We start from the raw sequence: 23,882 nt of genomic DNA, 5'->3' as shown, positions 1-23,882 counted from the left end.
GAAGAATATAGGGAGTAGGAAAGAGGCTGAAGAAGTGCAGGGGGGAGACTCAGGAAGGTGCAGAGGGATGCAGAGGGCCAGGGAGACTCAGGAGCATAGGAGAGACTGTGGGACTATAAGACGGGTGGTGGGATGCAGGAGGAGGACAAAGATGTCTGCATGAGGCAGACGGGAGGTGGAGGAGGAAGACTGAAGGGGCAGGGTGCTGAGCAAGCATGAGGAGACTGAGGGCTTGCAGGGGAATATGGGGTAGGAGGAGACTAAGGGGAACAGAGGAATGTGGGGAATAGGAGGGAGGATGAGGAGACTGGAGATCAGGGAGGAAGAGGAGGATCATGAGGTCTGTGGAATGGGAGGGCAAAGTGAAAGTGTGAGATGTAGGAGGCTGTAAAGGTTATGGAGGGGAAAATTGGGGGCAGGCGAATGTAGAAGTGGGCTGGAACCAGGAGACTTTGTGAGCAGAGGGAGGAAGAATGTAAGTGGAAGAGGAGAGTGGATGGTGCAGAGAGAGAGGATAGCGATGACAGAGGGGACGGAGAAGGGAATGGCAGTTCCCTACCCCAGGAGTTAGGAGTTGGCAAGTGGAGTTCCTGCTCCTTCCAAGCAGCTAGCAGCAAGGCCTGCATTTTTGAATGTGCCTTGCAGGTTGAATCTGTCCCTGTAATGTACACATGCACTTTGAGGGTGAGTGACTTCCCTCTAAAAGCTCAAAAACCAACCAACCAACCAACCAGAAGGCAAATACGAACCCTCCCTCCCCTCCCGACTCCAATTTAATTATTTTTGGAAAAAATCCCTGATGATTTTTACGTCAGTCTCATGAATTTATGGGGGCCTGGCTCATGGTTTTGAACACTTGTGGTGAGCAATACTAGGGGGTAGAGGGAAGAGAGGAGGTGGCTGCAGACCCAGTAAGGGGTGGTTTATTGAGGTGTTTGTAGGGCACATCTCCCTCGTACCTGGTAAAAACATAAGAATGGCCGTACTGGCTCAGACCAAAGGTCCATCTAGCCCAGTATCCTGTCTTCCAACAGTGGCCAGTGCCAGGTGTCCCAAAGGGAATGAACAGAACAGGTAATCATCAAGTGATCCATCCCCTGTCGCCCCTTCCCAGCTTCTGGCAAACAGAGGCTAAGGACACCATCCCTGCCTATCCTGGCTCATAGCCATTGATGGACCTATCCTTCATAAATTTATCTAGTTCTTTTTTGAACCCTGTTATAATCTTGGCTTTCACAACATCCTCTGGCAAGGAGTTCCACAGGTTGACTTTATGTTGTGTGACAAAAAACTTCCTTTTGTTTGTTTTAAACCTGCTGCCTATTAATTTCATTTGGTGGCCCCTAGTTCATGTGTTATGAGAAGTAGTAAATAACACTTCCTCCATACCAGTCACGATTTTATAGACCTCTATCATATCCCCCGTTAGCCGTCTCTTTTCTAAGCTGAAAAGTCCCAGGCTTATTAATCACTCCTCATACAGCAGCCATTCTATGTCCCTGTTCATTTTTGTTGCCCTTTTCTGAACCTTTTCCAATCCAATGTCTCTTTTTTGAGATGGGGCGACCACATCTGCATGCAGCATTCAAGGTGTGGTTGTACCATGGATTTATATAGAGGCAACAGGATATTTTCTGTCTTATTATCTTTCCCTTTCTTAATGATTCCCAACATTCTGTTCGCTTTTTTGACTGCCGCTGCACATTGAATGATGTTTTCAGAGAACTATCCACAATGACTCCAAGATCTCCTTCTTGAGTGGTAGTCAGAATATGAGTTGGTTCTAAACCTCTTTAAATCCTAAAGGGATAAACCCAATCCAGCTAACTTCCTTTTGTATCCGGTGTCTTCAGTACAAACTGCATCCCACCATGCTTCACAGGATTAAATAAACACAGAGGGGCATAGAAAAGGGAGAGAAGCCTGGAAGCAGGGTGGAGAGTCAGTGAGGCCAAGAGCTTGTAGGGAGGCCATTCCAGAAGTCAAGAGCTGCAGAGCAGGTGACTCCCATATCCACAGTGGGAAGGGTTGGGTAGGAGGCTGGTGCTGGGTGAGTGGATAGGTATAACTAGACACCCAGGCTCTGAGTTCTGCTAGTCCATCGAGCATTTTAAAAGGAACAATGGCAGTTTTGAACTGGATCCTGGAATGAATATGGAACCCCTGGTGGCGCAAGGATGAGAGTTTGAATAGTTGTTTAGGGCTGGCCCTGGGTGTGGATGTTTTGCTTGTGGAGTTCATTACAAACCCCTTCAAATGGATTGCTTTCAGCGAAGAAGAGGGCTTTGTCTGTCATGTCTGTGCTGTTCACACGGTGCAGTTTTCCTTTGTCTCATTGCTGTAATTATCCCCATTTTGACCCTGCACTGAGGATTGCTGGTCTGCAAGTAGCCTCAGTTTTGAAGTATATCAGGAACAAAATGGTATTGGTCCATTACTAGATGGAAAGGGTAGATATATCAATAATAATATAGAAAAGGCAGAAGTGTTCAATACATATTTCTGTTCTGTATCTGAGGAGGAAAAAAATGATGTCATCATAGCATATAACAACATCCTTTCCATTCCACTAGTATCTGAGGAGGATGTTAAAGAGCAGCTACTGAAGTTTAAGACATTTTAAAATCAGCAAGTCCACAACTTGAATCCAAGAGTTTTAAAAGAGCTGGCTGAGGTGCTCTCTGGACCGTTAATGTTGATTTTCAATAAGTCTTGGAACACTGGGGAAGTTTCAGAAGACTATAAGAAAGATTATGTTGTGCCAATATTTACAAAGGATAAACAGGATGACCTGGGGAATTATAGGCTTGTTAGCCTGCCATCAATCCTGGGCAAGATAATGGAGAGGCTGATCTAGAACTCAATTAATTATATTACCCTCCTTTTATTTTTTATTAATGCAAGTCAACTTGGGTTTATGGAAAATAGATCCTGTCAAACTAACTTGATATTTTTGATGAGATTACAAATTTGGTTTATAAAGGTAATAGTGTTGATATAATATGTGTCTCAGTGACTCTGAAAAAGATTTGGTGGTCGTGTTGAATAATCAGCTGAACATGAGCTCCCTGTGCATCTCTGTGGCCAAAATGGCTAATGTGAGCTTTGGAGGCATAAACAGGGGAATCTCTAGTAGGAGTAGAGATATTTGACGTCTGTATTTGGCACTGGTATGACCACTGCTGGAATCTTGTGTGCAGTTTTGGTGTCCATAACGCAAGAAGAATGTTGATCAATGGGAGAGGGTTCAGAAAAGAGCCACAAAGATGATCAAAGGATTAGAAATCCTGCCTTTATAGTGATAGAGTCAAGGAGCTCAGTCTGTTTAGTTTGACAAAGAGAAGGTTAAGGGCTAACTTATTACAGCCTTTGAGTACCTACCTGGGAGAAAATAGTTAATAATGGGCTCTTCAATCTAACAGAGAAGATTATAACATAATCCAACAGTTGGGAGCTGAAGCTAGACAAATTCAGACTGAAAATAAGGTATACATTTTTAACAGAGTAATTAACCATTGGGATAATTTACTAAGAGTTGAAAGGATTCCCAATCCCTGCCAATTTTTAGATCAAGGTTGGATGTTTTTCTAAAAGATCTGCTCTAGGAATTATTTTGAGGAAGTGTTATGGCCTGTGTTTTACAGGAGGTCAGACTGGATCAGGGGTAATCTATTTTTTTGTCAAGGTCCAAATTTCTTGGTCTAGCTATAATCCAGTTCCAGACAAAGTTATAATTAAAGAAATAATGATGATAATAAGTAAATTAAAAGATTTCAGGGTCCGTTCAAAAGTGCCTGGTGGTCTGGATTTAGGCCGCGATCCGCCTATTGAGTGCCCCATGACTAGATGATCACTATGGTCCATTCAGGCCCTGGAATCTACAAATCTATATGGAATATAACCTTTATTAGGAGGCCATCTCCACTGAACAAGTGATTGTTGACAGTCCCTTGAGTGGTTTCTTAAGAATAGGGTTCATTTTTTGAATATAGTAAATGTGTACACAAGACTCAATAAAAAAAATAGATGTGCAACTGTATGCATAATTTGCATGTGTAATTACTGTGACTGCACATGCAAAATGGGTATCCAAAAGATGAGTTGTGGGTCATTTACATACACAGGTGCCCAACTTGCATGTGCATTCACAATCTTTACATTTGCAAATTGGGCTTACAAATCCATGCTTAACCTTTTGGAAATCAGGCCCATAATTATACCTAAGTGCATGTGTATATATACACATACATATGCAATAATTCTGTTTTCTTAAGAAGCAGGCTGAATGTTCTCTCCAGGAATCTGACTCCTAGAATAGCTACCCTTACTTTTACACAAGACTAGATATCCCTACCATCTCCCGTCAATACACCTGGTTCTGTTTGATGGAGTGACATTAGCAGCTGCTGGGTACTGAAGGATGCCGCTTCTTTTCTTGGCAAACCTTGCCAGTGTGAGTTGATACCATTCTTGCCAGTCAGATAAGAGATACAGTGCTCACCATGTTTTCCACCCCCACCAGTCTCTCGCCACTGCCATGTGTCAAGATTTCAGCCTCATGTTCTTCAGCGCATCCTAACACACAAAGAGCAGTGATGGTGCTGCTAGTGCTCAGCTGCTGTGTGTGCACGAGTGAGCTTGGAAAGGTCAGTGCAGGGTAGGAAGGTGATTCAGTTTTGTTCTTCAGGGACCTCATCCTGGCATCACAGTAAAAGCTAGCCCTGCTAATTGGTCTGAGTCTGTGGGGGTTGCATCTGTTTAGTATCCCCCAGCCCCAGAAGGATGGGTACAGTGTGCAAGGCCAAAGACTTTCTTCTGCCTATTGCCAGCCTAGTGAGTTTGCTCTAAATTATGAAAATTTAAATTTCCAATTGGTTAAAATTCCACTCCGGACTCTTCTCTTGTTTTTATTCTTGGTCCATTTTCACTGGCAGCTTTAGTAGCACAACAGCAGCAGCCGCAGCCACTGCCCTGGTTCTGGTAGGAACCTCCCTGGAGCACTATTTAATTTATCCCCCCTCATCCTGTGTGCTTAAGGCAGCTCAGGGTTGGAACATTGTGCCTGTCCCCCCTCTAACCACATTAGCCCGAGGCCCATCTCATCACCCCTGTCACCCATCACTGATATTAACTCAACTTGCCTGTGCTGTTGTAGGGGGCAGATGGACTGTCGGAGCCTGAGGGCATCTCTCTGAAACGCGTTGCTGTGGTGGAAGATTTCTTTGACATCATCTACTCGATGCATGTGGAGAGCTCAGCAGAGCCAGGCAAAGCACCCAAACATGCTGGCCAGAAGAAAACCTATCGAGCGGTGAGACTTCCTCCTGCATTTCTCAGACAGCAGGGGACACAGACGCCCAGGGGAAAGGCCTCCTGCGTGAGATTGAGGAATGGGTCTGATGGGGGGGGAGCGGGCACAAGTGAAAGGCCTGTGTGTGCGCACGCGTGTGTGGTGTGAACGAGTGGTATAATGGCACAGCAGCTGTGTTGAGGATACAGGAAAGGGCGGGGGGATAGTGGCATAAACGTACAGTGGCAGGGAAGCGTACAGCTCAACGGTAACACCCAAACGCAACTCTACACATAATCAGAAAAAAAATCCTCAAAAGGCTTCAACCCTTACTGACCTTGGAGCATTACTCAGGTGAGGGTATGTTTACCCACCTCCTGTGTTTCCTGCTCTGTGCCATCTGCTTCTCTTCCCCCCTCAGTTGCAGAGAAGCATCGCTGAAGGAAAAGGCATAGCTGGAGCAAGAGATTGGGAGTCCGCTGTTCTTTTCCCAGCTCTGATTTGCTGAGTGGCCTTGGGTAAACCACGTCAACTCTGTGTCTCAGTTTCCTCATCTGCAAAACTGAGGCCGTGCCAGGCACCTGAGAGTGGGACATTTCGTAAAGTGCTGCCTAGAGTGCAGAGCGCCATATTTCTGTCTATGCAGCCTGAAGCCCAGGAGCTTAGACCAGGAATGAATTTGTCCAGAAGTATGTTTAGCAAAGGTTAATATGTCTCCTTCATCTCCATATTCTTTCAACACAAGTATGTGTGTTGTGTTTCTTTTATATGGGGCACTGAATTCACTCTCCAAATTCCTGCTGCTGTGTTGAATCCTGGAGGCCTTAGGACCTGGCCACTTGGAAAATTCCTTCTTTGTTAGGACTGGCCATGCAGCAGTAGCTGGTTCTCTGCTGTATGCACCCTTCAGGCTCATGCTTGGGACTCCACTAGGCTGTACATACTGCCCTGGTCCCTGCAGCGAGCCTGCCTTCTGCTTGGGATCATGCAGGGCTCTGCATGCTACTTGAGTCCCCACAGGGATACAGGCTGCTGAGTATGCTCCTGTCCCTGCTCCAGACTGCAGGCTCCACGGGGTTCTGCACATGCCTTGAGCGCCTGTGGTGGAGCCCAGTCCCCCTGCCTGTTATGGAGCCCAGTCCCCCTGTGTACTGCTGGCGCCCCTGCTGACGAGCAGAGAGCTCTGTGGGCTTGCAGCATTATTGTATACAGTGATGCTCTCTGGCTGGAGGCAGATGACCTCTCCTTCATTAAGGAGGGCAACTCCACCAGCATGACCATAATTCAGAAACTTTCCGCTCATTTCCACAGCAGACCGCTCTGACCCTCCCCTAATTCCTTCAATTCAGCTCTCTGGAGTACTAATCTGTGCACTGCACAGCCTCAGGGGACCAGGCTGAATCCGTCTGTTTTCCCAGGCCTGCTAACAGCAGTCAGATAGCTCCATGCTCCACCCCTCAGATTCCCTCCTGAGCTGAGATCATCACATTAACAGTGTGTATCCCCTTCTGACCTGGCAGGACTCGACTGTCTGTTCTCCCTTATGCCCCATCACGCTTCCCTAGAATTCACTTGCTGCCAGGTTTGGAGTGTGAAGTACTTTGTATTAAATACAGCTTCAGATCCTGGTGGCTTGATGCACAAAGGGGTTCTGTCTGGATGGGCAACTCCAGAAGATTCAGAGTGTCCCCTGCTATTTCTCTCTCTCCACCATCTCTAATCAGAGAGTCACTGAAGAGTTTGCCCTTGTCCATGACCTCCAGAGAGAGGCAATCAGAAAGGGAATTTGGATGGGAGATAACTCATCAAGGAAGCTACCTGCTCTGCAGAGCATCAAATCAGCTGAGAAATAACAATTGTATCACTAAAATTAGCTGAAATTTGCAACAGACACCATGGGGCTGCTGGAATGAATGACAGGTGGGAACTGGTCATTGTCATACAGGCATGGCTAAGGGGCAGTTCACAGTACACTTCAGATACTCATGTTTTCCAGCAGCATTCTTCATGTGCCTGAATTTTAGTCCTTTTGTGGAGAGTTCCTGATGACTGAATGTCTGACAGACTCCTTGAAAAGCAAAGACACTTATTCAGCCATAAAAGACGTGGAGCGAGATTGGTCTTTGTCTACAGAGATTGAAGGAAAATCCCATGAGATCCAGGCTCTGCATCCCCAGTTTGGGACAAGATCCCTCTGAACTTCTTTCCATCCATCTATTAGCATGCATGTAAAACTGGGGTTATGCTGCCACTTAGTGGAGATAAACGTCTCTCTTCCCCATGATAACTTTAGCTTGCAGAAATCCGTTTTAACCATTAACAACCAAAATACTGCCCCCTTTGCTCTAAAAGATTTTTTCTCTTTTTCAACATGTTCACACTTCATCCTTCTCACCTTACCTAAGGGATATAAAATGCTTGGATTTTTTAAGTTGTTTGGAGTGTTGTTGGAGCCATGTTGGTCCCAGAATATTAGAGAGACAAAGTGGGGGAGGTAATATCTTTTATTGAACCAACTTCTTTTGGTGGAAGAGACACACTTTTGAGCTTACACAGAGCTCTTCAGGTCAGACCTTGTCTTTCATCAACAGAAGTTGGTCCAGTAAAAGATATCACTCGTCCACCTTGTCTCTCTGGCGTAAGTGTTTCCCATTTTCCTTAGCAAAACAAAATGGAAGGAGTGCTTCCATTGATTAGAGCATGAGACAAGGAGTCAGGACTTCCTGGGTTCTCTTCCTGAATCCTCTATTCCCTTGCAAGGATACGTCACTCAATGAAGGTCATTAACCCTTGAAACAAACTCCCCAGGGAGGTGGTGGATTCTCCATCTCTCGCTATCTTCACATCAAGATTGGAAGCCTTTATGGAAGAGACGCTCTAGTCAAACAGAAGTTATTAGGCTCAATACAGGGGTACCTTGGTGATACTCTTTGGCCTGTGTTATCCAGAAGGTCAGACTAGATAATCTAATGGTACCTTCTGGCCTTAAAATCTACTAATCAAAATGTTCAAACATAGTGTCTTGATTTTCAAAGGTGCTGAGCCGCCTGCTGCAGCTCAGAATAGGGAGTGCCTAGCTTCACAATCAGGCTGCATATTTGGGTGCCTAAATATGCATATAGGTGCTTAACTTCAGGCACCAAAGTTTTGAAAATTTGGCCTTAGCTTTTCTGTACCCTTGTTTCCCTGTTTGTAAAACAGAGGTAACTCATACCTACCTCAGAGGTATTGAGAAATTTAATTTATTAATATTTCTAAATATTTTCTGTTCCCTCAATAAAGTGTGTCATAGAAATAAAGAGTGTTATTAACAATAACTGATTTTAAGTGTGGAAAAGACAGAACTTCCCCTAAAAAGGGTTATGGATTCTTCCAATTACTGGTATAATGGTAATTAATAATGCAAACAGAACAAGAACCTCAGAAACCTCACTCTCACTAAGTTTAAGAACTTACAGCTACACTGTTCTCAGCCTTTCCTGCTAGGAGTAATTATAGGAGATGATGTAGGAGTGCTGGCTGTATGGGAAGTCCAGAGGTCTGTTCTTGTCATTTGAGGTCACTGTTGGCCTTATCCTGTGATATTCAGAGCACCTCCTGAGAGGTGCTGTGCTCCACCAATAATTGGTAGGGTGATAAGGACACACTGTGCACTTCACAGGATAGGGCCCTAAGGGAGTGTCTCACTCTGAGTTAATACTGTTCTTTCCTATGCTGAGCAAGGTGAAGTGGGACAGGACCTGTGATCATTCATGTCCTTTGGTTCTGTGTGTAAAGCCGTCTCTCTTATCTAGGATACACAGACATCTCATTGTTTTCCCAGATTGCAGAGACCTATGCTTTCCTTCCAAGAGAAGCTGTGACCAGGTTCCTGATGAGTTGCACTGAGTGCCAGAAGAGGATGCATTTTAACTCCAATGGACTGGAGCCCAAAGGTAAATGCAAATGAGTTCTGCCAGCATAGGTGACTCTAGGCCAGGGGTTCTCAAACTTCATTGCACTACGACCCAGGGGCACCAACTTTCCCCGGCACTGGTGAGTGCTCGCACACCCCTGGCCCTGCCCCGACTCCACCCTTTCACCACCCCTACCCCACCCCCATTCCAACCCTTTCCCCAAAGTCCCTGCCCCTATTGGACCTCTTCCCCAAGTGTACTGCATTCCCCTTCCCTCCCAACACTTGCTGTGCGAAAAAGCAGGTGGGGGGGGGAAAACAGGCATGCGGCATGCTCAGGGGAGGAGGCGGAGGCGAGCTGCAGAGCACCAGTTTTTTCTCCGCAGGTGCTGCAGCCCCAGAACACTCACGGAGTTGGCGTCTATGCTGTGACCCCCTTCTGGCAACAAAAATTACTACACAACTCCAGGAGGGGGGACTGAAGCCAGAGCCCTGATGCCCCGTGGTAGGGGGCAAAGCCAAAGTCTTCAGGCTTCAGCTTTGGCCCCCGATGGCGGGGCTTGGGCTTAGGCTTTGACCACCGGCCCCAACAAATCTAACGTCAGCCCTGACAACCATATTAAAAAGGGGTTGCCACCCACTTTGGGATCCCGGCCCACAGTTTGAGAACCGGTACTCTAGGCATTTCACACTGAAATGCAGTCAGGACACTGTTTGGTTAGTAATGGTATTTCTTTTCCAAAAGAACTTCATTACCTATATTATTAATAGATTAATATATTAAAACTGAAAGAACTGTGCAAAAATAATTTACTGTTCACTTTATATGCGGTTTGGTTTGTTTTTTTGCCTTTTGTCAGATTGGACAAGGACAATAGACTAATCAGTTTCATTTTTTTTCTGGTCAGTTTCACTTTCTGATTCTCCTGCACTAGCACCATGCCCTAATGTTTGGGTCAGAAACACTGCAGATATTTCTGTTGGTTTTAGATTTTGCAAAGGCCTTCTCCTCCCCCCCTCACAACTTATATTTCTGAACAAGTTTGATCTTAAATTTCTCCTTTAAACTATTAGTTTCATAATGAAAGATAATGAAAAGTTTGAATAACTGAAGTTTCTGATAATGAAGTAATTTGCAGTACTTAATAGACATGCAGGCTGTGACCCTATTTTGGATAACAGAGAGTGTTTGGATAATCAAGATTATGCTACATCAGTGTATACACCAAATCATCACCACAACTCCATTATTTAGTTTCATTATCCTTCCTTTGTCAGCCTATCACTTCTTGGAGTTTAAAGACAAAAGCAATGCATAACACTGGGCAAAATTCTCTGCTGATGTAAAAGGGAAAAATGCCACTGAAGTCAGCGTTTATAATATTTGTTATGGTGAGCTGTAAACTTTTATTTTGTGTTACCAAGTACAAAACATAAAACTGTCTCAGGGAGGTTTTCTTGAGCAAAAATAATTAAAAACACAACCCATAATACAGAGAATTAAAACATTTTTAAAATGTTAAGGCAAATGTGATGCATTTGGCTACTCTCATTCAGCAGAGAAGCAAAATAAAATGAAAAAAGTGCCCTGCACCAGGAAATTTCGCCTATTAAATACCAACTCCCACCAGTTAACTCCTGTGAGCAGACTTATGGACAGCCTTAGAGGTTCCAATTAAATGGATTGTGTGCGCCATTTATTCATAGCTAGTTATTGAAAGGCATTGCAGTGAGTATATTTTTTAGAAATTGTCCCAAATAAGCATGTGACATTTATTAGCCTATGCTTCATTACTGCAGGATATTCCCATGCTGCTGATTAGAGACTCAGGCCTGGATGCACAAAGGTTCTTAGGTGCCTAGAAAAATCACAGGAACACACTGCAATTCACAAAGCTTGAGTTAGGCACCTATGCTCCCTGTACAATGAATGGGGAGAGAGATGCTTTCGACTGTTATTCACAAAAGCCAATACTCTAGTCAGGAAGCCGCCTAAGCTAGACAAAGGGAGATGCCAACCTAGTGGTGTGCACTAAACACCACCCCTCTCTCAGAGATAGGCACCTAAGTCTTGACTTCAGGGAGGCACTTATCTCTGCTAGCAATTGTCAACTGGAAATCCACTTTGGAGTTAAGTGCTTTTGCTAGAGGTCAGGGTTTCGGGGGAGGGAGGAGCTCCCTCATCACTTTTCACCTAGTGGTAGGGTATTCATCTAGGATGCGGAAGACCCCCAGTTCAAATTTCCTCTCCACCCAAGGGGAGTAGGGATTTGAACAGGGATCTGCTAGCTCTCAGGAGAGTGCTCTGACCACTGGGCTATAGGATAGTCTGATAAGGGGTTCCCTAGACCCAATTCACAGCACTTGAATAACATCTAGCACCAGCAGAGCTGTCTGTCCCACCACTGAGATAGGCCATGACCCTGTTCTTCCAGGCCCTTAATGGAATGGGACTTGGCTATTTCAGAGACTGCCTTATTGTCCCGGATCTCCTGAAATAGCTGTGTTTCCCAGAGACACTGCAGCTGCACAGGCTGATTCTGGCCAGACAGCACTGGGTGCTACACATTCTCAGTAACTGAACCCCGGCTATGGAACTCGTGGTCAGAAGAGACTACGCTGAGCCAAAGCCTGACTGTCTTGATCAAAGTGTAACAGAGACCTTTTCAATAAAGCCTTCCCTCAAAATCAATGCTCTTCGAAAATAAACCAAGCACACCAAAAAAAAAAAAAATCTTTCACACTGCTCCTCAGCCAAGAGGGGCAGAAAGAGAGAAATGCCTTTCTGTTCTGAGCTTTTCTCCTCTTTAATTTTGTGCAGGGCACAGATCCTACTTAGAAACCTATGAAAGATAGATGGATTAGATTAACTCTTATCAATAACATTGGCTAATTCCACTGATATATATTTAGGTGGGACTTTATCTGGAGTAGATCACATTGGCATTTGGTGAAAGATTACACACCCACATCTAAAATGTAACTCACAGTAGGGTGAAAAAAATCTGAACCCTCCCTTCCAGTTCTCACCTCCATCATTTGTCAAACAAATCTCACCTCGCTGCATTCCCGATCAGAAAAATCCCTGAGTAAACGGGTCTTGTGCTGAACTCTGCAGGGCACCAATGTGATGCATAAAAACAAATTGTCTTGCTTATAGGAAACTTGGAACAACACTGGGCCTCATCATAATCTCAGTGATGCTGGTTAAATAAGTAACTCCACTAGAGCTATGTAGATGTGGAATTAGGATCAGGCCAGCTCTCGTCTAAACAATTCTACCTGTGTTATATATAGTTTCCGGGCATGGGGGGAGTTGTAATATTTTTATAAAGAGAAAAATACACTGACAGTATTTTACAATAATGGCATAAACCAGTGCAGCAGCCCCCTGGTAGGATTCAGTATGCAGGACTATAAAATGTGGAGCCCCCCGCCCCCAGGGCTTTTTAAAATAAGGTTTCCCTATCTTTTATTACTAGATACATTGGCTTGGGGAAAAAAATCTTTGTTTTTATAGGGCCAGATTCTTATTTGAGTCACAGTGAAGTAAAGGCACAGTAAAGGTGTTGAAGTTAATGGGATGATTCCAGGTTCACACCAGTGTAAATGAAGGCAGAATCTGACTGCCAGAGTTCATCAGCTCCTGCCGCTTATTCACCATTTGGTGACATCATCCCCCATTTGTGGAACTGCATTAATTACTTCAGCACCCAATTGTGATGTGAAAGATGGAAGCCTGGTGGGAAGTGTGGAACAAGCTAGGAGAAGCAGTGTTTGCTATCAGGCTGTGCAGGGGCAGAGAGCCTCTGAGAAGCCACTACTGGCCCTCAAAGCAGGGATCCTTGAGAGTCAGCTGATGTCAATTTGCTCGCCTTAAGCCCTGAATAGCAAGAATCTTTGGAAAGAGGCTACTGTTAATCTCTTCTCCCACTCAGATGGCATAGGTTCTTAGATAAAAGCCACTGCGGACACACCCTTCTCCTTCCCCAACTCACACCACTGAGATATTCTGGGGCTATCACTTTGTGCTCCTCAAGCTGCCACCCCGCCCGGTCAGACAGCAGAGGTCTTCAAGGTCCAGCTGCTTTCAGGCTGCTTCCTCTTGCCAGCAGCAGAGATCTTTGAAGGGCAGAGTGTTTGTCATTAGCAGCTCACTTCCTCTGTATACATTAGCAGAACAGTTAGGGCAGAGAGATCCCTAGAATACCAATAAACCTCCTGCATGTACAGTCCTTGGGGGAATCCCAGAAACCAGCCCTCTGAGAACGAAGAGCAGATTAATCCTAGACCGCTGCTGACATGCTATAAGCACACTATGCTCACTCCTTATTAATGACAGGCTATATTCATTTATCTGAATTTCTAAAGTAACTGAGTTTCAGAGTGGTACCAGTGTTAGTCTGTATCAACAAAAACAATGGAGGAGTCCTTGTGGCACCTTAGAGACTAACACATTTATTTGGGCATAAGCTTTCATGGGCTAAACCCCACTTCATCAGATGCATGGAATGGAACATACAGTAGGCAGATATAAATGTACAGCACATGAAAAGATGGTAGTTGCCTTACCAAGTGTGGGGGGAGACAATGCTAATGAGGCCAATTCAATCAGGGTGGATGTGGCCCATTCCCAACAGTTGAGGTTCAGCGAGTTTTGATTCCAGTGAAACCAAGGCAAAAAGAGTATCATAATGACAGAAACACCCCAATATTTGTATGGTGACGTTTCACAGAAAGTTAGAAGCTATATTTTGTTTTCATATAAGAGATATGATAGAAGACCAAAGCAAAGCAACAGACACCCCCGCGCTCCCCACCATATAGTAGTAGTGCTATGGAAGGTATAATCATAGACACTAGAGGATGAAAAGACCCTTAATGCCACTTAGTCCTTCCCCCTTACAATGCAGGAGGGTTTTGTCCAGACTAGTTTCCAAGGTCCCAGGGTGATGGAACTTGCACCACATCTCCTGGGGACTAATAGACCTTTCTGTCCCCTCCTGATAGCCTCCATTTTCTGTTAGTAAGAATTTCATCCCGTTGCTCTTACTCATACCATCATAGCTGGGATTCTTCCAAAGCACAGGGAGTCTCCAGCCTCTGGACACTACACAGCCCAGCTCCTTATTCATCGTCATGTAGGCTGGGATATGAGCAGGGGTGGAAGACAAGCCCAGGTATGTTCAGATCCACTAGCCATTGATCCCTGCAGAGCAGCAAAGGCTACTTCAGCCTGAGGGCTTCAGCAGTGGATATGAAGCATCCTAGAGGGAGAGATTTTTCTCTTTTCATCTCACACAGACCTACCCTCCCTCATGCCTGGGGCAGGGGGAAAAGAGGTCTGGTCCAAATATGACAACGCTCTTTTTGTCACAGGGTGCTCTACTCACTGTTGGGTGGCACCCCCTTCTGGCAGTTCTGGGATTAGCTCCACCCGGTTCAGTGCCCCCTTCCTGGACTTCCATCCTTGCAGCTCTCCTCTTGCTCACAAAGTTGCAATACTGTGGCTGAGTCACACCATGGTTTCCCCTTCCTGGGGAGTCTTTCAGAGTCCTTCTGCATCAGCAGCATGAGGCAGTCCTCATTCTCACTGTGCTGTGTCATGCCCACAGTGACTCCAGCAGTCTTCCTATTCACTGCCCCCAGCAATAGCACTCTGCAGTGGATGGTAGGAGAACCCAGGCCCACCCTCTGCTCTGGGTTCTAGTCCAGGGCCCTATAGCAAGCAGCTGGTCAAGGACTTCACCAACCTTACTGCTCTTGCCCCTGAATGACTTCCTAACATGCCCCTTGAAGCTTCTTTTTCATCAGCCTTCCTAGTCAGACCCCTCTCCCTTAGGCCTACTAAGTAAACCCTTCCTAGCTCCCCTGCCTCAGGAAGAGAGACTGCAGGCTTCCTCACTGCTGCCTCACACTGTTTCCAGCCTCATGGCTTTATAGACACCCCCCTGTTCCATCACAGGTGAGCTTCTTTCTAATTAGCGGCCTTAATTGGCTGATTGGGCCTACCTGGCCTCATTCAACAGTGTGGGGACTGTACCCCATCACACCAGCTCCATAGCTGCTGCAAACCCATAATGCATGCTTCACTCACTCTATGCACAAGTCCTCTTTTCTTAAAACTGGATTCACAACATGGGACTGCTCTTGGGAAGACAAAAACCACTAGCCATAGGGTCCACCAAGATTCTATGGCCACACACACAGATGCAAGTGCAGTGTTTCCTTCTTCCCTGAAGAAGTCACAGCTCTTTTCCACCCATCTTCTGAGATTCTGTCTTTTTTCCTACAATCAGGTCTTGCTATGACATTGAGAGGCTACAAGCTCAGCCTTGCTGGGTGCTCATTCTAAATGTCTTTTGCCAGGTCCAGCTCATGCTCTGGAGCAAGTGGCAGCTTCTAAGTTCGCTCACCAAGTGCTAGGAGACAGTATTTTGCAGGAAGTCCAGTCAGGTGCCTGATCATATTACCACATAGACCCCACTGTGGACATAGTTTTCACTGTTTCATTAATGCTGTTTGAGACTGCCTGAGCTGAGCACAGCTTTTATGCCGCTGATTTATTTATTTATTTGTAGATTTATATTCATAGATTCTAGGACTGGAAGGGACCTTGAGAGGTCATCAAGTCCAGTCCCCTGCCCTCATGGCAGGACCAAATCTTGTCTAGACCATCCCGGATAGACATTTATCTAACCTACTCTTAAATATCTCCAGAGATGGAGATTCCACAACCTCCCTAGGCAATTTATTCCAGTGTTTAACCACCCTGATAGTTAGTAGGGTGATCAGACAGCACGTGTTGAACCTTATGATGCTCTGAATCGGTTTTAGTCCCATTTGGCAAAGATATGATATGTGTCCCTGGGAGCTTTCTCCCCTTTCCTGCAGCCAGTTCGTGGGAGCCCTTCTGCACTGGATTCTTAGCAGTTTTTGTTTCACTAGTTAACATTATCCCACGTAGGATAGTGGGTTATTTTGTGTGCCTGTGACATGCAGGCAAGGAAGTGTTAATTAATCTATTGGCCAAAGCCAGGGAGAGAGAAGGGCAACATCCAGCCATACAAAAGAAAGAAAATGAAGATACAGTATTTTATAAAAAATGGTCTTTGGGATAATGGCTGCTCCACTATGGCCCACTGGCTGCTCTCGGATCAGGTGGCTGCTGCCCTGAATGCATTCTTGAAGTTTTGTCAATTTCTCACATTTGGGGCTAGTTCCCTAGAGGGGGAAGAGCGGGGCCGGGACCTGGGACTGAGCAGGGGGGTCAAGCACCCCTGGGAACTCAGAAAGTAAGTGCCTATGGCCTCGCAGACAAGGGACGGATGACATAAGGTCTAGAAAATAATGAAGAGTTTGCTTTACAGTGGACTCTACTTGACTGGCTGGAAATACTGTTTGCTTGAGTGGTCTGAATCTGTCTTCCTGATGATCACTAAGTCTTCATGTGGATATATAGAAAGCTGTCAATAGGGACAGGTTAAGAAAATAAATAAATAAAAAGGTTATTTTAATTATCTCACTGAAACACAATCTCCATCACAAGAGGGAAGTACTTCCAAAACTGCCTTAACATTCACCCCAAAATGAAAGAGTCCCCATCAAAATGGTTGCAACTTTGCAGCACAACAACTGGCTGGAAAAATCTGGTTGTTTGTGAAACTCTCTCTGTGTTCCTTTTGGTCAGAGGTGGTTTTGAGTGTTCTGGCAGGGTTAGATGTTTCATTCTGCGTTTAATGTTTAGTCACCCAAACTAAAAATATTGCATTATGTGTAACCATTTCCACATAGGATGGTTCCTTTGCAGTGAAAGGGAATTCCCAGCAGGGTGGGGCCTTTATGCAGCATGTAGCACAGTGGGCCCAAATACTGAATGGGAGCTTTGAAGGGTTACTGCAATTCAGATATTAAATAATGCTGATGGTAGTACAGCATCAGGTCTGTGCTGCCAGGATCTCACGTCTAAAAGGAGCTTTCCTTTTGTTTTTTACTTCAGAAAATGAGCCACCCTCCTCTTTGGTGTCTGGAATCATTGACTACAACATGCCTCTCACCTCCACCTATCTGAAGCAAATGAAGCTGCGGGTCATGAATTCACAGGAGCAGGTGAGTTGCTCTCTTCCTGACTAACAGAGTCTGTCTTATTTCAAGAGGTGCTGAGTGGCACCAGAGCAGATTTCTGTACAGACTGACAGAGTAGGGTGAATGGCTGATGCTTGGCATCTCAAAGTAGTGATGACCAGATTTTCACAGGAACAGTTTTGCACATGTCTAGCTTGTGTGCACGTGCAAGTTGGGAATTGCACAATTGCAGAGAGTGTTGCTGTGTGTAGGTTGCGTGCATGCAACATTTTGTTTTTGAAAGTCTGTCTCTAAAAATCCATGCAGGGTTTTTGCCGAAAGGGCACAGAGGAGAGGAACAGAAATGTATTCAGTGCAGTTATTGTTCATTACTATCTGCATGTTCTTTAGACATATGCTGGTTTTAAGTGAAATTAATATAAAAATATCCATGATGAAGAGGAATGTATATCTCTGCCACCTTCCAAACTGCTTAAGGGCTTTAGCAGATCAGGACTGATCCCTAGGCTTTGCTTCTGTTGCTCAGGTGTTCTCTTTTCTTGAGTTGTTCGGCGTCTTCCTGGAGAATCAGCTCCAGTCACTTCCTTCTTGTCTCCGTCTGGGAAGAGGCTCAGCTGTTTGGTGACAATATTATACCTCTGGATTTTGATTTGGGAATGGAGGGGGTAGACTGCCACATGATTATACCCAGGCCATGGAATTTTCCAATGTTCTGCAGCTGCAGAATTTGCCAAGGGATCCTCAATGCACCATGGAAACAGACTATAAAAAGAATACACTTTCCTTACTCCCCACAAAGTTGAATTGCTGGCACTTCAGAAACCAAGTGTCAGATTTTCTTCCCACCAAATATAGGTTGGAGTCTGATCCCCTTATGCTTTTCTCCCTAGCTTCCCATTGCCACCAGGAGCTGAGGAGTTGTGTGTGTGTGTGTGTGTGTGTTGTAGCAAGCAGGAGGCACTGGTCAAGTGTTAACCTGAAAGGTAAAGTTGAAGTACATGGATGGTTGTTATCTGATGGCAGCCTGAAGAGAGGACTCAGTGCAGGGGTGTAAAGTGCCGGATTGTGGTTATTTGCAGGGACTGAGGAAATAGATGTTGAATCTTTTCATTGGGTCAGTGGAAAAACATCTTACCGTGGGGCTAAATTACATGTTGGAGAGTGCACTTCAGCATAGCTTTTTACTTTCATATGCTGGACACTCGAGTTTAACAGTCTCTCTCCAGTGGGTAATATTAGAGTTTAGAACTGTGAAAAGCTGGGGATCTAATGATTTTGCAATCAGTTGTGGAGTCTGATGCTGTAGAATTATAGACAGTTCTACATCTTCACCAACCTAGAATCTCTTTCCTCAGAAACTGGTTCTGAACATCATGAAAAAATTGGATTCTGAACTGGATCAGTTCAAGGGGCTTGGATGGCTCAGGGGATCAGTAGCAAAACAAAGAATCTGATCACTGGTTCTATATCCATCCTTGGATGAGCTGGCCAAAAATTGTTAACAATTGCTGACTGTTCAGTGACTTATGTGAAATGAGTTGGCGAGTCTCAATCCACAAAATCTCCCACCATAATTGATGTTTTTTACTGCAAGGCTATGGACCATATGGGTCATGGAGACTGAACTCCTATCTCAACGCAGGAAGAGGTCCTTTCACGTCAGGGATGAGGCATATTAGCAGGAGTGTGTGGGAGGTTTGCCTAATCACTGCTTGTGCTTTACCTGTTCTATGAAAGAGATGACTTCATTCTCCTGGTCTCTAAAACTCAATTAACTAAAAATATGTGATGAATCTTAACCAAAATCCCAGATCCAAGTCATAAATATGGATCTGAATTTCCATATTGAATTTACCTTTACAATGAGCCAAACCCAAATACCTTGGAAATCAGTAGAATTTGATGTAGGACCTGAGTTTTGAACTCTAGAGTTCAGGAATGTTTGTGTCTGGAATTTTTTCTCAGTAAATTACAGCAATAGCAAGTGTGTGTCCTCAGTTCTGTTCTTGGACCTGTCACTAAAAAGATGTATAGGACATGTACTGCTACCTAGAAATGCTTTTGCATCTAGCTAACTGAGCCTCGAAAACAGTCCAGTGTGAGGAGTAGAAAGCTGCAAACAAGATGACTGTTGCTGGGCAGACCCACACACTGAGTTATCTGATTTTACTAACTGAATTTATTCCCCTTTCTGAAAATAACCCTCTCCCTGACGCGCCAGCTCAGGAGTAGAAGGTGATTGGAGATAAATGCCAAAGAACAAAAAAAAAAATACCTAATTAGCTGAAAACAGCAGAAGGTTTTCAGATGACATATTCCATTGCCCTGGTCCTGAGCTCGGACTTGCAAACAGAGGTACCTTGAAACCACTACACCGTAAGGAAACTATTAGAATATTTATCTTCATAGACATACAAAGCAAATACATCAGAGACTTCACTGGAGGACACAGGCAGGTGGAGAGGAGCCTGATAAGTTACTAGTTCATGAGAGAAAAGATACAAGATTCTCTCAGCACGGCCCAGGAAACAGGGAACAGAAACACAGGCATAACAAGGAGACCATTGTAATGTATGCTGTGCACTTCGGAAGCAATTGTTATCTGAGGATCTTACAGTGCTATACAAAGATTACATTAATTAATCCTTACACCACCACTGTAACATAGGTAAGCATTATTATCTCTATTTTACAGATGGGTGAAATGATGCATAGAGATGTTAAGGGTCTGAATTTCAGAATTACTGAGCACCTGCATCTCCAGTTGAAGTTCACAAGGGACTTTGCTATTGCCAATTTAATCTTCTGCGGAAGACACTCCAATAGTAGTTTGATGGGCAGTCCAATGAACTCCTAAGACAGACAGGTAGATAGTTGATGTCAACGGAAGCTGGAGGTACTCAGCACCTCTGAAAATGGCCTTAAATGATTTTCCCAAGGTCACACATCATAGTTAAAACCACTTCAAAAAATTCCTTTGTTAGTAGAAAGATACGTCCAAATGATTATACTGAATATCTGTCAGTAAAGAGTCCTCAAGCCCATTTCCAGTCATGGATAATGTACTAGATTCTTTTTAAAGCAAGACACACTAGCCAAATCCTGCCCTCGCTTGCACTCATGCAATCCCCCTGAAGTCAGGCCAGGCAGGGCCCCCTGTAAATAGGATCTACAATATTTGGAAATATAACTTACACTTCTGAAAGCTTGAGGAGATTGTGGCCATAGCTGTGGGGGCAGAGTGGCGCAGAGGGGAGCCTGCTGTGCCTGGGTCTGGGAGTAGAGAAGGTGTGAGGTGGATGGTGGTGTGTCAGGGCTGGGGTGCTGGGAGGTTGGGTGGTGGGAGGAGTGCACTGGGGGGGTAGGGAGGATGGAGCGTGAGGGAGTGTGCTGCAGTGGGGAGAAGACATGAATGTTACTCTACTTTAGCTGTGATGCATCTGGACATGATGGATCAAGAGCACATATTAAAGGAAACAAACATGAAATCAGGTCCCAATATAATGTTCTCCCCTGCCTGACCTTATCCCAGGGGTTCAGAGCAGGCGAAAGGTGTTAACCAGTATTAGGTTAGACCTTATGGAACTGATGCTATACCTCAGTTTCCCAGAAAGTGTCATATTGTTTATAATAGAACGTTCATCTTTCCTGGATATGGAATCAGCCAGCCAAAGGTTAAAGAGGATCATTTTGCTCAGGATGGAAAGAGTGGGAAAAGTGACAGAGGGGCAATCTGTTAAAATGGACTAATCTCCCTGGATCCCTCCTGCCTGGGGCTGAACTAAATGTTTGGGTATTATCCATTTGATCTTACATTTGTAACTTATCCATGCCATTTCTGCTGTGTGAAGGTAGTGGATCCTGCGACTACCAATTTCTGCCCAAGGATGTGGTGGCTAATTTGAGAAGCTGCTGTGACTTAAATCTTGATGCTTAATGTTCAAAGGAAATCCTAATGTTTCACATCCACTTAGCTGGCTCAGCCCTTCAATGAATGCTCTTTACTTCACTGGTGCTAAAGGCATTTATTTAAATTACTTGGAGATTCTGATCAGGCTATACAGCCTCAGGGCTAAATTCTGAGCAATGCTGAGCAACTGCAACTCCTTTTATGGCTTTTGTTTTTTAAATGTATGCAAATAAAGTTTCATAGAGCACATATTAGAGGGGTAGCCGTGTTAGTCTGGATCTGTAAAAGCAGCAAAGAATCCTGTGGCACCTTATAGACCAACAGACGTTTTGGAGCATGAGCTTTCGTGGGTGAATACCCACTTCTTCAGATGCATGTGGTGGAAATTTCCAGGGGCAGGTATATATACCGCTTGGTGGCGCAGTGGAGCTACGGCAGGCTTCTTGCCTGCTGTGGCTCCCCGCGGCTCCGGGAAGCAGCAGCATGTCCCCCTCTTCTGCTCCTAGGCACAGGGGCAGCCAGGGGGCTCCACTCGCTGCCTCTGTCCCAAGCACCAGCTCCAGAGCTCCCATTGGCTGGGAACCACGGCCAGTGGGAGTTGTGAGGGCGGCGCCTGCAGATTGTAATGTAGTGCGCAGAGCCACCTGGCTGCGTCTCCGCATAGGAGCCGGAAGGGGGACATGCTGCTGCTTTCGGGAGTTGCTTGAGATAAGTGCAACCCGGAGCCTGAACCCCTAACCCCAACGCCCTGCTCCAGCCCTGAGCCCCCTTCCACCCTCCACCCACCAAGCCCAGAGTCTCGTCCTGCACCCCAAGCCCCTCATCCCCACCCCAGAGCCTGCACCCCTAGCTGGAGCCCTCACCCTCATCTACCCAAACCCCTTGCACCAGCCCAGAGCCCCCTCCCACACTCTGAACCCTTCAGCTCCAGCCCAGAGCCCCCTCCTGCACTCCAAACCCCTCAGCACCAGCCCCACCCCAGAGCCTGCGCCCCCAGCCAGAGCACTCACCCACTTCCTCATCCCAACCCACTGCGTCAGCCCAGAGCCCCCTCCTGCACCCTGAACCCCTCATTTCTGGCCCCATCCTGGAGGCTGCATCTCCTCCCGCACCCCAAGCCTCTCCCCCAGCCCAGTGAAAATGAGTGAGTGAATGAGGGTGAAGAGAGTGAGCGACAGAGGGAGAGGGTCTGGAGTGAGCATGGGGCAGGGCCTCAGAGGAGGGGTGGGGCAGGGGGGAGAGCAAGGGTGTTCGGTTTTGTGTGCATAGAGAATTGGCAGCCCTAGGTGGGTACTGGGTGTCCTCAACACCTACCACATTTAGTGGGAATTGAAGGTTATTCAGTGCCTTGCAAGTTTGGGCTCTGTATAAATAAAACCTGTTCCCTGCCCCAAAGAGCCTGCAGTCTAAGGCTTCGACCTATTTCCACTGAAGTCAATGACAAAGCTCGCAGTGATGTTGTGGGTGCCATATCAGACCATTTTGTTCTTTATAAAGCCTAGGAGTGTCATGTATTCCATGAGATTTGAGCCCTATGACTATGCTATGAAGTGTTTCCCTCTTTAGATAAATTATGTAACTACGTGAAAGTCAATACAAAATATTTATAAAGGGAGGAAAGCGTATTTGCCAAACAGACCCTTGGATGCAGTAATGCTATTAATTCTTCCATATTTAACATTTCTTTTAACAGTGGGCATTTCTAGGTCTACTTGGAGTTACTGTTCCCAGAAATGGCCCCACATCACATGACAAAAACTCATAAGTATGGGCCCTGTACCACCACCCTCAGTGACTTCTTCAATAGGAGGTTAGCATGAGTAAGTTCTGCAGGGCTGAGCCTTCAGTTAGCCACAATAGGTCAGCAAATGTTACTCTGCACCAGGGATTTGACTGTAATCTTCCACCTCCAGTGGCAACTCTGCAACATGAAAAAACATGCTTTCTGCAAAATATGAAGATCCCAGAATCCTTGAAGAAGACTGACCTATGTGGCCCGAGGATTAGGATTTTTAAAGGGTCTAATCCTCAAATACCTATTCAGAAAAAAACTCCCATTAATGTCAACAGGAGTTTTGCCCAACTTGGAACTATAGGATTCAGGCACTAAATGATTTCTTGGCTCAAGGAAAAATATCACATTGTTTACCTAGTTCCCTCTGGCCTCTCTTAGATCTTCTAGTCTTGAAAAGAGAAAACTGAATTGGTCACACTCTTGTCCCTCGGTCTGCAATTTCATGCATTTTCAGTTTGTTGTTTCTTTTTCCTTTTGCTTCACCAACTGCCCATTGAATTAGAAAGCAAATATATTGGCTACTGTCTTGAGCTGCTTCCACTCTGAATTGCATCTAATCAGCTCTACCTTCACCAACCAGTGTATGCCGCCTTGGTTACAGCTGCTTTCCACAATGCTTATATTTTCTCACCCTCAGTTTATCAGGAATATCATCCTCTGAACTCTTCCTCTTGTCACCAGCGTTTCCTGGTTAGGTGGGTTCCCTAAGCCTTTCCAAGATGTAACAACTGAGGGAAGAAATTATTCAATGTTAATAGTTTGCCCTTCAGTCTGCTCCAGTGAGATTTCTGGGAGCAGAAGAGCAGCCAGAGATGAGTGCTGCTGTTCAGATTTCCACAGGAAAAGGACTTTCCATCAAAGTTAGCTGCGTAACCTAATCCTGAGGGGATATTTGGGAAAGAACCAG

General features: G+C 45.3%; 1 protein-coding gene across 1 annotated transcript in view; it reads left to right on the top strand.

Annotated features, from left to right (window-relative positions):
- Positions 1 to 23,882, top strand: part of NOL4L (nucleolar protein 4 like) — a 96,111-nt gene that overhangs the window by 19,871 nt on the left and 52,358 nt on the right. Inside the window, exons 2-4 of the mRNA XM_050918282.1 lie at positions 5,156 to 5,311; positions 9,114 to 9,225; positions 17,185 to 17,294. Of these exons, the coding sequence (XP_050774239.1) occupies positions 5,156 to 5,311; positions 9,114 to 9,225; positions 17,185 to 17,294 (378 nt within the window). The remainder of the gene's footprint in view (positions 1 to 5,155; positions 5,312 to 9,113; positions 9,226 to 17,184; positions 17,295 to 23,882) is intronic.

The sequence above is a fragment of the Gopherus flavomarginatus genome, chromosome 11 (genome assembly GCF_025201925.1).
Source record: "Gopherus flavomarginatus isolate rGopFla2 chromosome 11, rGopFla2.mat.asm, whole genome shotgun sequence".
Taxonomy (NCBI): domain Eukaryota; kingdom Metazoa; phylum Chordata; order Testudines; family Testudinidae; genus Gopherus; species Gopherus flavomarginatus.
Note: the sequence above shows the minus strand (reverse complement) of the source record. Positions and strands in the feature narration are given on the sequence as shown.